A 10,744-nucleotide genomic window follows, 5' to 3' on the forward strand; every position below is an offset into this window, starting at 1 on the left:
CCGTATCTGATGGTCGGACTGGAAATCGTACTCGTCATTACCAAGAGCGTCGACGTAAAGTTTCGGGTGGCGCAGTGCCTCAGCCGGGAGGGGTGGTCGATCACGAAGATGATGACATGCTGACCGAGATTACCATCCTGACGGGCGGCCTGGCAACGTTTGTGCCGGTCATTCAGGAGTTCAGCGTCTTCGCGATCGTGGGCCCCGTGTGGGACGTCCGTCGGACATCCGTCGGACGTAAAACGGACATAGTTGCTCCTTGGGACGTTAGATTATAATCACTTGCCTTTTAACCCCACGATAAAGCTGTTTAGAAAGAAGCTGGGAGAAAACAAGAAGGAGCTTCGAGAATTGGCACTGCGTAATGCTTTTATAGACTTGGAAGAGAAGGTCAGTATCAGAACAACCCACGATATCTAAGCAGTATTACCCATCCACGAATGCAAATTAGTCATAAGCAAATTATACCATAAATACTGCAAACAAAATTTACCTTACACATTCTCTGGCAGTAAACGTAGGGTTTCTTATCAGTTTGAAGGTTAGTTATTCCGCGGAAACTCCACATGACGTAGAAGACCTGTATGCACATTCACTCTCCTTCTCCGGGGGTTTTTCCGTGCTTTGAAGCATCCCACATCTCGATTGAGTTTTGCAGTCGTTTGCCAACCGCTCGAAGTGTGATCACGCTGTGAGTGAGTCCGCGCCACTTGTTTTTCTTTTTCAACCCGGCAAGGCTTCGGGGAATTCCGATTCGCGACGCGCTCACGTGCAAAAACGGGCTTGAATCGAAACGTCGGACAGTGAACAAAACCGTGACCTGCTTTGGGTTAAATTCACGGTCGGTCGATTTCTTGAGAAAAATTAAATTGCATCTAGCGTGCCTTGTAGCTGCTGTTAATGTTTGTTCGTGTCGCCAATCGTGACATGTACTAATCGTTTGTGTAAGTAAACAAATCGGGCGAAGTTAAACTGGAAACGTAGATATTTTGGGGCAGTTCTGAGACCAGGGAGAGTTTAGTTCGATCGGTGATGTGAACCAAGTGGGGGAAAGAAAATATTGGGGTTTTCGCTAGAACTGCAGTGTGTTTCCTAGCAATGGCGCATAACGGTACTTACACTCAGCGTCCCGAAGAACAGCAGATCGTAATAACCACCATTATGCCGGTGGAGGTAAAAAAACAAAAAAAGTTGAAAAAAAATGGTTGTATTCAAAAGGGGCAATCTTTTGCAGGAAGAATTGACGGAGATTTCAGATGAGAAAAGCTACTCGCAGTCGTGGTGGAGCCGCAAGCAAACGAGTGTCAAACGACTGGCGGTCACAGTCGCGGGTCACGGGGCCGGCGTAACGTTTTTTGGATTTGCTACGAAACACTTCGTTGAGCATGGTGAGAGGAACTCGAGTTTTTTTCCCCCTGAAAAGGCCAGCATAGTTTCAAAAACCTATTTCAGAACGTTTGTGCTCCGATAACTGCGACATGCAGTGGTGCCGTGGATACGGGATGTTGGTACTACTGGTCGGTTTCGTCTACATTAATTTGCTGTATTTCGTGGTCTTCAAACCGACGCTTGGTCCTGTGGTGAAACGTGGCCTCGAACCAACCAAAGACGCACTGTCAAAGATCATCCACAAACCACTGGCGATAGTGTTCAGCGTTATTACATTGCTGACCGCATTCGCCATCTTTTTGTACTTCGATTCACACCAAGACATTAATCGACTGATGCCACTCGCAGGAATGGCTGTCCTGCTGGGCCTATCCTTTCTGGTGTCGAAACATCCGACGAAAGTCAACTACCGTCCGGTGGTAGTGGGTCTCTTGGTACAGATCCTTTTGGGTTTGCTGTGCATCCGATGGGATGTGGGGCGAAGCATTTTTCAGTGCGTAGGTGTCAAGGTGGACACGTTTCTGCGATACTCGAGCGTCGGGGCCAAATTCGTGTACGGTGATGCGCTCATCAACCAGTTCGCAGTGTTTGCGTTCTCCGTCCTATCGGTGATTTACTTCTTTAGTTTCTGCATTTCGATCCTATATTACCTCGGGGCGATGCAGTGGTTTGTGCAGAAGCTGGGTTGGGTCATCCAGTCCGTATTGGGGACGACGGTATGCGAAAGCATTATGGCAGCGGCCAACATATTTCTCGGAATCAGTGAGTCACCGTTGATCATTCGACCTTACCTGAAGGATCTTACTCACTCGGAGCTGCACTCCATAATGTCTTCGGGGTTTGCGACCGTATCTGGCACAGTGTTGGCCGCATATATCTCCTTCGGTGCCAGTCCGGGCCATCTGATTACAGCGAGCGTCATTTCTGCTCCGGCTGTACTATGCATTGCAAAGATCGTCTATCCCGAGGTGGAGGAAAGTAAGACGAGTTCGGATAACATTCAGTTCGAGAAATCGTAAGTTCTGTGCTGTAAGCTTAAATGCCACCACGCATTGCATACTGATTATTTACAGGACCGATACCTCGTTGGTGGATGCTGCTTGCAATGGGGCAAATGCGGCCACCCCGCTCATTCTGGGCATCATCGCCAACCTGATTGCTTTCACCTCGTTCGTGGCCTTTACTGACGGGATCCTAGGATGGCTTGGTACACTGGTTGGAGTAGAAATGGTATCATTGCAAATGCTCTGGGGATATATTTTGCGTCCTCTGGCCTACGTCATGGGGGTTTCGTGGGAAGATAGTGGGCGCATCGGAGAGATTATCGGTGTTAAGACGGTCGTCAATGAGTTCGTGGCTTACGAGAGACTAGGAGCGCTCATTCGAAACGGAACTATCACGGTGAGAATATTTCCGTGATCCTTTAAAAGTTGAAAACTTAAAAAAATTCTTCTACCAACAGCAACGGTCAGCAACCATCGCTACGTACGCTATTTGTGGCTTTGCCAACCCCGCCTCACTGGGTATTGCGATTGGTGCTCTCAGCGCCTTGGCTCCTACTCGACGGAGCGCTATAACCTCCGTATCGTTCCGAGCATTTTTCACCGGTTCGGTAACATGTTTCATGACCGCGTGCATCGCTGGTAAGTATAAGGGATTTTAAGCAGCATCTTGCCTCTAAAACATATTGCTTCACAGGATTGCTAATAAAAGAATAACCGAACCTTGGAATGATGCGTCTCGGAATCTACGTTTGTTGACGTAACGCGTGCGCTGAAGAATAATACACGTTCTTGCGGATTTCAATCGGGTATACACAATAAAAATGTTTTATTTGTCGTTAAGCATTCACATTTCGCTTTGCACCTTCCGTTTTCTATGCTACAGCTATTTGCAGTGTAAGCTACATAGTGGCGATTACTGGAATGTAAAGCGATTTTAATGATTAATGATTCTAGCGAGGGTTCACACGATTCAACTTCATTTTTTTACTTTTTAGATAACAGAAATTTCTTCGTTGAGCCATCTATACGTATAAAGTTAAAGCTCATCACTCGCTTCCGAATCGGGGATTTTTGCTGACGAATTCGGGGAAACCCGTTTAATAAAGAACCTCCAGGACCTAAATAAAGCTATCTAATTAGTAGTACACCATGTCGTTCCTAGCGACATACAACGTGCGTCAATACTTCACGCACTAATAAAAAACTTACAACTTAAAAAGTTAAAAGCGCTTCATTTAAAACAAAACAACAATGCATCTCACAAGCGGGCGGGATGGGTTATCTCTTTTCTTACGGCAGGCCGTGCAAATCGTACTTGGTGTAGAGGTCCTGCGTACGATCGTACACGCTGCGGGTTACGGACAGCATTTCGGGAAGCATTTTCATCGCCACCGACACGTCTAGACACACTCGATCGAGAAGTTGATCCCGCGTTGGCAGGGCATACATTGCCACGTTTGCCCCTTTCCGGATGAGCCAAGGATGGAATTGAGCAAGGGTATCATTGTACGCCGACTGACAAACAACATTCGTCTTGACGTCGCCCTCCAGTTCGCTGACTCGTTTCAAAAATTCCTGTATAAAGTCTGCAATCGGGAAAAACAAAATCAAAATCAAATGATATGATATCAAACGCTCGAACGGCATGCTCGACTGCAACGTGGCCACTAATGGCTATTTGAGATCGTGTCATAATGGCACGATAAGATAAAAATTGCAATGGCATAAAATCAAATTGAACTTGAGATACCAAGCAGAATGCGTACCCAAACCTCGATGAAGCCGTAGCAATGTCCTGCTCCCGGATACGTAATCCTTTTTGTTGAGCAAATTCGAGTCCCGCTCGTACTCCATCATCGTGCGGATGGTGACAAAACTGTCGGAGTTCTCCTTCGCGCGCAGCTTCTCGAGAATCTCCACCTTTTCCTTCACGTCGCTGCTGACGAATCCGAACACCGTTCCCATGAGCTGGAAAAATCTGTCAAGACGAGCGATTAATGGGTTGACGAGGTAGATAAAAGGGCTTAGATTTACTTATATAACTCCTTAAACGCTTCCAGATACTGGTCCACGTAGACATCGTCGTCGGCCGTGAGGCTTTCGGTGAACTTTTCGTGCACTCTTTGCAAATCAAACTTTTCAACCGACATTCTTGTACGTTTTGAGGTTCACAGAAAAGACGCGAAGAGGTTGAGCAGATATGTTGTTGTTTACGCGCGAAACACTATCTACTAGCAATGTAAAACTACCGACGCACCAACTTAGACGACCAATAAATACTAAATGTAGAATGTGGCTTCGCACTAGCTTGCCATTTGTCGATGTCGCGGATCTAGCACAAACACCAATGTTGTTCTTTTCTCCATTGGGTGGCTGTCAAATCAGCTGTTGCTTGTGTGTTTACGTTCTTTGTTGGATATGATGAACTGCTTCCGAACCGACTCGACTTGAGTTACTACGCTGCGCAACGACTCTCATGTTCATTCGATGAAATAGGATTAATTTTTAATTACTCAAACGATCCCCGTTCCTATTTTCTCTCATTATTTAACCAAAAATTTGGCTAGGTAGCGGGCTGTCAAACGCAATGCAGGAAGTTACGAAAAGGTTTTTGAATGGGCTTTTTCGATCACCTTTCTTTGAAGACGGTTATTGAAATGAAAATAGATTTGCCATAACATTCACCAAATTAAGAAATTATTTAAAGAATCGGCGGCATTTATTTTCTTCGTTGTGAGCATATTTTCGGCATCCAATTTTCTTTGTTTTGTCGAAAGCCTTTTTAAGAAAATTCCTCGCAATCAAGCCGTTCCTGTCGCAAGCGAACGTCATCGGACGGATTTGACAGCGGGAACCATTTTCGTTGGCTGCCACTGCCGCTGTCATCTTTCTTTCCGGTCCAAGATGGTAAGCGATGGTGTTCAATTACTTCTGCGCTCGTCCAAGAATTGTGCTCGAAAATGGTGAAGCTCTGTGCGGTGCTTAAAATAATGTACCAAATTGCCAAGTAGAGTGTCGCTGTTTGCAAACGGTACACGGTTTGTCGGTAATCGGTATGGTAATTTATCTGCACTAACCGAAACTCGACTGCTGTATGCCACATGTTTATGCTGCCAAGATGAGGAGTCCGCGTTTGCGGCGTTGCATTATGTTGCGGCACGATGAAAACCGTCCCAAAGACACCCGAATGCCCACGGAGCTATCACCATTTTCTGAGCGGCAACTTACTTGGCACTGAGGGTGCGTGAAACTTTAATCTGCGTTCTCCCATTGTAGCCGTACAAAAGATTTGTGGAGACTGGCCGCGTCGCCAAGTGCGCTGTGGGAAAGTTCAAGGGACGTCTAGTATGCATCGTCAACGTGATTGATCAGAATCGGGTAAGTAAGGCTGCCTTAATTCTAACAGTTCTTTGCAGTTCTGTTTGTCCCACATTTTTCAATCGATGGCGGAAGCGAGACTAAAATACCTCGCTTCAGTGATGATGTTTTCTACGGAAAACTTAAAAAATTAGGAAGAGCCGTCTGACTCGTAACTGAAGTAACACTTCCATTATCTGAAGCCTCTCTAATCATGGTTTAAATACGGTTAACTGATTGACTCATTTGAAGCGAAGCTCCACGCTAAAGCCATTCTTTCCGCTCCAATCTTTCCGTAGGTGCTGATCGATGGACCAACCAGCGGTGTGCCTCGGCAACAGTACCCCGTCAACCACCTGCATTTGACGAAATTCCGCGTGCGCTTCCCGTACACCGCCAAGACACGCACCGTACGTCTTGCTTTGGAGAAATCAAAGGTTAAGGAGAAGTTCGATGAGTCCATCTGGAAGGAACGCGCTGTTGCAAAATACAGGGTAAGTTCAACGTCCTTTTCGAACGAGATTAAAATTGTGTCAGCATTTTGTTTCGGAATCAATTCGCACATCCCGCACTCCAGCCATTCCATTGTGATGAACACGTTTTAGTAAAAATTAATGATAGGAAATGCCGGCTGATACACATCTGAAGCCAACGACCGTTCTGATAGGAATTGCATTGACGAAAATTGATTGATTTGTGCCATTTGAGAAATACTTGAATAATGAAACGAGGATGAGTAATTTACGTTGTGTTCATTTTTCCAGCGCTTCAACATGACCGACTTTGATCGCTTCAAGCTTCGCCTGGCCCGTACCGAGCGCAACAAGCTTGTGACCTCGCAGTACAAGAAGATGAAGAAGGAGGTCATCAACAACGGTATGCTGTTCGGCAAGCCGGTGAAGGGTACGAAACCGCTGCCAAAGCGACGCACCAAGAAGCCGAAGAAGGACCTGAAGAAGGACCCGAAAAAGAAGCCCGCCGCGACCAAGAAGTAAGCGATACAGTGTACCGTGTACCGTGTGTGTGGTTCCATCAAACACAGTTGGTGAAATGTAACATTAATGAAATAACAAAACAACAACTGTTTACACCTTACTTCAGGTTTGGTTAGTGGTGTCCTCTCAGATTACGGTCAATCTGTGTTTTCTCGTCATATGCTTTTGGTTACGTCGCTGTTCTGTGAATGTCTAGTGAAATCATCCGAAAAGTCCCAGTGCACAAGTAAGAACTAAAACACCAGTCAATTAAACTAAAAATCACATTTATTATGTACAACATTGAATATTGTCCGTATAGATGATAGAAAATCGCTTCACGTTGGTCGCGGTGTGAAGCGTAGCCGTATCGGCTGGTCTGGTTGGTTGATCAGTTTGGTCTTCACGTCTAATGGCACGTTACCAGCCCATTCAATTTCGAAAGATCGTATAATCTAGGCAGGGTAGAAAATTATTCGGTTAAAATAATTATATTCTAATTTTTGGTTACTCGCCGCTTACCCGTAATAGCAGCACCAGAATGCTTTGTTCCGCTAACCGGCGAGCGATGCACGATCGCATTCCGTGGCCAAACGGTAGCACCAGATGCGGGCTGACGTGCTCCTTTGTTTCGCGCATCCAGCGCTCCGGTAGGAATTGGTCGGGGGCCCGAAAGTATGCCCCTTGTCGGCAAGAGATCATATTTTGCGTCACTACGACCGTTCCGCGCGGAACGTGATAACCGCCGAGTACTTGATCGCGGTTCAGTATGCGTCCCACGCCAATGGAGATGGGATTGAGGCGAAAGGTTTCCTTTAGTACCGCCCGGCAGTAGGACGCTTCCGCTGCAAACCAAAGATTTAATATTTCGACTCCAGCTTTCTAAAACCATCAACTTACATCCAAGTGCGACAGGCTCGATACGACCGTCGCTTGCATCGGGCAGAATCGCTCGCGCTTCACGGTACAATCGATCCTGCACCGGTCGCCCAGCAAGTGCCAGATGGTAGAGAGCAAAGGCCGTGCTGTAGCTGGTTGTGTGCACCCCGGCCAGTAGCAGATCGGCCGCCATTCCGATAATGTCGTTCAGCTCGAGATTGGGATTGCGCAGATACTCCTCCATGAGTGACTTAGACTCGCCGCTGGCCAACCGCTGCTGATCCTCGTTGAAGTACAGCAGCTTTTGCGACACCAGCTCGACGGCGGTTTTCTCCATAAACTGCTGTGCCCGGCGCAACCGCCGATAGGCCGGTGTCTCTAACAAACGCCACAGCTGAAAGCCCTGGTCGGTTGGCAGGATAGCGGAATTGGTCGTTTCGGCGGACTCCATCAGTCGGGATGCGAGCGAATTCGGGTCCATCTGCTCGGCCGAAAAACTTTGCAGTCGCACGTCGAACGCGAGCAAGCAGATCACTGGTGGACAATAGGAAGATATTAAAAAGATCTTGTTCGATACTGATCATCCGATTCCGGTTGGGTTACATTCGAGATTCAGCCTAGAAATGATCGGCAAAAAGTCATCCACCACAAACGGGCCATCGGTTTCGGGCGCCGAGGTAGTTTGGATACGGGCAACGAATTCTTTGGTAATCTGATCGGTTGCGGGCAAAAAGTTGCGCACGCTCTGGGGAGCACTCAGCCCTTTCTGGAGCTCGGATCGTATTTTCCACCATTCGAGACCGTTTCTGTAAGTGGGGAGGAAGTTTAGAATTTGTAACCGCGGAAACCGGTCGCACTCATTACGTTGGTAGCAGACCAGCAGTTCGGTAAACGTTTGGTCGATCCTTTCGATACTTTTCGAGTGCCGTGTGACTGCGGCGCGAAGGATAAACGCCCGGCGTGCGATCGTCCAGCACGGTTGCTATATCGTTGGGATCGTACAACCAAACGATATCCTGCCCGGGGACCATCCTTTCGCGTACGATCGGCCCGTACCGCCGGTACTTATCCTCACCGGATCGGTGCAGCGCATCGAAACTGTATCGTCCTGGGACAAAGAGTTGCTAAAATAATGCCCGGTGTGCGATCTTCTGGAAGTTTTTTCTCCTACCTACGCCTCGAATGTACTGGAAAAGGTTTCCCAATCCAAGCGGGCCTCTCGGTCCGGGCATTTCATCAAACGGTTTAACCACCCTACGGTGAAGCAGATCCGATTTCATCGCCCTGTATTGCATATTGATAAGATGATCGATTCTTACCCCCTGCCCGGCCCGGCAGTTTGGGTCGACGACTGGCGCAGAAGAACACGATTCAGAGGTCTCCATTTATGGAAATTCATTCTAATTGTATACCGAACGTTTTGCTCTGGTAGAACCGTCTACAAAAGGGGTGAAAAACTGACTGATTCGGACCAGATCCGCGATCCAGTGATCACCATTGATATGCTGGAGCGCATAGGTGAACTCCCGGCCGATCGCCCAATCGTGGGATGTTTCACGCACACCATTTACAACCCAGGCGTTCGGGAACATCAGCTGAGAATGCTGTGATCGTCGACAGAATGAAGTAAGGAAGTTCTGCCCTTTAGTAGGTCATTCCTGTTATATCTTGTTCACACGAAGGGTGCGAAAAGCACTTACAACCGTTTTGTCAACACTGCTGCTAATATCAACAACACACCATATTTCTAATATTGTCGATCTGTTTCCACACACACACCACTATTCGGCTCGGCTAGCGCCAGACACGCGCTCAATTTCGCTGACCTTGAACGCCACGCGAAGAGAGTCAAAATAGGTTCCAAACCAGCGGAAACAAAGAATGGGAGAGAAAACGCCACAAAGAGAGCGATCAGATGGTCCGGCTGTGCGATCGTCTTTCCAGCGAGTACCTAGGCAATTGTAAATGATCGAGTAAACTGATGAAGTTATTAAACGGCTTCCGAAACCGTCATTAGCATATTCGTTCCGCATTGCATTAAGTGTCGATCAAGCGGATTATTGGCATCTATTTACTGGCAGATCAATTAGCAAGTTTTTATAATAATTTATGGTCTCTTTCATATGTATTTTTTTATTTTTCCCTTGAGAAGCAGTAAAAGTCGCATCAAAAACAACGTCCCACGCGCTACCACCAACGCTTATCGTTCGGAACGTCCATGTTGGCACTTTCCGGAGGTTTTTCCTTTTCCTCCAAGGCGTAACAATCGACCGTGCAGAGCACGATTTGATTGACATCACCCAGTTCTTCTGCGCCCGATGGTACGACGACGGAATCATCGTTAAGGGTCCACGTTTGGCCACTCGACGCCACGCGGACACCATTTTCCGTGTGTTCTTTCGAGCTGCGCAGATACTTGTAAGACCCTCGCCCAACGACACGACGCTGCCCATGATTGCGGCCTAGCTTGGATTTCAGCACCGGATAGGGTTCCGAGCCTCGGACGAGGATCACCTGGGATTTGGTGGCAAGCACGGAGCCGTCCTCTTGGGTACGCAGATCGACCAACTGTCCATCGTTCACCTCCGATGCATCTCGGGCACGATGTTCGGCTGGTAACAATGGCGCACAGTCGGGACGAGCGGTACTCGCAGGGTTTCCGGAACCTGCACCTGGTACTGAGGGAACCGAAGGATAGACCAGGTCCGGCAGGGGAGGCAGTTGTGAAAAGTTACAATCAGTGCAGCCACTGGATGGGGCCGTGCCGGGGGTTTCGGGTTGGTACACACCGACCACCTGATCGACGTTGTACAGTGCCACTTCGGGGAGTGCGCTTTGGCCTTGGGAGGCGGTCGTCTCAGTCCAGCGAGTGCCATAGTCCAGAACCAACGGAGGACGCACTTCCGATGGGTTCGGCAGAGGCGGTAACGGTGGCAGCAAATGGTCAAGGCAATCGGAGTCCGTGTCTAGCGTACGGGTGCAGGGTACCACGACGGGTGGGTTGCCAGGAGGCAGTCCGTACTCCGGGTGGGGAACAGACGGCGGTGGCAGTGTTGCCACTTCCTCAGGATCTGGTGCCCATGTGACCATGGGAACGACCGGAGGTGGTGCCCAAGTGACCACTTCCACCGGAGGTGCTGG

The 10,744-nt window shown here is 48.2% G+C and overlaps 4 protein-coding genes across 4 annotated transcripts; 2 read left to right on the forward strand and 2 right to left on the reverse strand.

The window, feature by feature from the left end:
* The first annotated feature begins 1,060 nt into the window (after window positions 1–1,060).
* LOC131216778 (solute carrier family 28 member 3-like) lies at window positions 1,061–3,579 on the forward strand. Its single transcript, XM_058211354.1, has 7 exons — window positions 1,061–1,173; window positions 1,235–1,388; window positions 1,453–2,404; window positions 2,463–2,790; window positions 2,852–3,032; window positions 3,088–3,199; window positions 3,389–3,579. The coding sequence occupies exons 1-6, from the start codon at window positions 1,099–1,101 to the stop codon at window positions 3,105–3,107; spliced, it is 1,710 nt and encodes a 569-aa protein (XP_058067337.1). The 5' UTR covers window positions 1,061–1,098; the 3' UTR covers window positions 3,108–3,199; window positions 3,389–3,579.
* LOC131216781 (ceramide-1-phosphate transfer protein) lies at window positions 3,191–4,782 on the reverse strand. The gene is made up of 3 exons (XM_058211357.1): window positions 4,428–4,782; window positions 4,160–4,371; window positions 3,191–3,979 (listed from the first exon to the last, which is right to left on the reverse strand). Exons 1-3 carry the CDS (start codon window positions 4,541–4,543, stop codon window positions 3,684–3,686), a joined length of 624 nt encoding a protein of 207 aa, XP_058067340.1. The 5' UTR covers window positions 4,544–4,782; the 3' UTR covers window positions 3,191–3,683.
* A 772-nt stretch (window positions 4,783–5,554) lies between these two features.
* LOC131215639 (large ribosomal subunit protein eL14) lies at window positions 5,555–6,845 on the forward strand. Its single transcript, XM_058210030.1, has 4 exons — window positions 5,555–5,563; window positions 5,670–5,771; window positions 6,050–6,244; window positions 6,515–6,845. The coding sequence occupies exons 1-4, from the start codon at window positions 5,555–5,557 to the stop codon at window positions 6,743–6,745; spliced, it is 537 nt and encodes a 178-aa protein (XP_058066013.1). The 3' UTR covers window positions 6,746–6,845.
* Window positions 6,846–7,040: 195 nt separating this feature from the next.
* Window positions 7,041–8,883, reverse strand: LOC131205534 (cytochrome P450 302a1, mitochondrial). Its single transcript, XM_058197663.1, has 6 exons — window positions 8,775–8,883; window positions 8,468–8,711; window positions 8,207–8,409; window positions 7,625–8,137; window positions 7,247–7,569; window positions 7,041–7,179 (listed from the first exon to the last, which is right to left on the reverse strand). The coding sequence occupies exons 1-6, from the start codon at window positions 8,881–8,883 to the stop codon at window positions 7,063–7,065; spliced, it is 1,509 nt and encodes a 502-aa protein (XP_058053646.1). The 3' UTR covers window positions 7,041–7,062.
* Between the last annotated feature and the right edge of the window lie 1,861 nt (window positions 8,884–10,744).

The sequence above is a fragment of the Anopheles bellator genome, chromosome 1 (assembly GCF_943735745.2).
Source record: "Anopheles bellator chromosome 1, idAnoBellAS_SP24_06.2, whole genome shotgun sequence".
Lineage (NCBI taxonomy): Eukaryota > Metazoa > Arthropoda > Insecta > Diptera > Culicidae > Anopheles > Anopheles bellator.

Bases quoted from the DNA above. Each gene is read 5' to 3' on its own strand.
- LOC131216778 (XM_058211354.1), top strand. From the start codon at position 1,099: ATGGCGCATAACGGTACTTACACTCAGCGTCCCGAAGAACAGCAGATC. The intron at 1,174-1,234 runs GTAAAAAAACAA...AATCTTTTGCAG, and splicing joins CCACCATTATGCCGGTGGAG to GAAGAATTGACGGAGATTTC. The intron at 3,033-3,087 runs GTAAGTATAAGG...ATTGCTTCACAG, and splicing joins CATGACCGCGTGCATCGCTG to GATTGCTAATAAAAGAATAA.
- LOC131216781 (XM_058211357.1), bottom strand. From the start codon at position 4,543: ATGTCGGTTGAAAAGTTTGATTTGCAAAGAGTGCACGAAAAGTTCACC. The intron at 4,372-4,427 runs GTAAATCTAAGC...TCGTCTTGACAG, and splicing joins GCGTTTAAGGAGTTATATAA to ATTTTTCCAGCTCATGGGAA. The intron at 3,980-4,159 runs GTACGCATTCTG...TCCCGATTGCAG, and splicing joins ACGGCTTCATCGAGGTTTGG to ACTTTATACAGGAATTTTTG.
- LOC131215639 (XM_058210030.1), top strand. The intron at 5,772-6,049 runs GTAAGTAAGGCT...ATCTTTCCGTAG, and splicing joins ACGTGATTGATCAGAATCGG to GTGCTGATCGATGGACCAAC. The intron at 6,245-6,514 runs GTAAGTTCAACG...TCATTTTTCCAG, and splicing joins GCGCTGTTGCAAAATACAGG to CGCTTCAACATGACCGACTT.
- LOC131205534 (XM_058197663.1), bottom strand. From the start codon at position 8,883: ATGAAATCGGATCTGCTTCACCGTAGGGTGGTTAAACCGTTTGATGAA. The intron at 8,712-8,774 runs GTAGGAGAAAAA...TCTTTGTCCCAG, and splicing joins CCAGTACATTCGAGGCGTAG to GACGATACAGTTTCGATGCG. The intron at 8,410-8,467 runs GTAATGAGTGCG...CCCCACTTACAG, and splicing joins ACTGCTGGTCTGCTACCAAC to AAACGGTCTCGAATGGTGGA.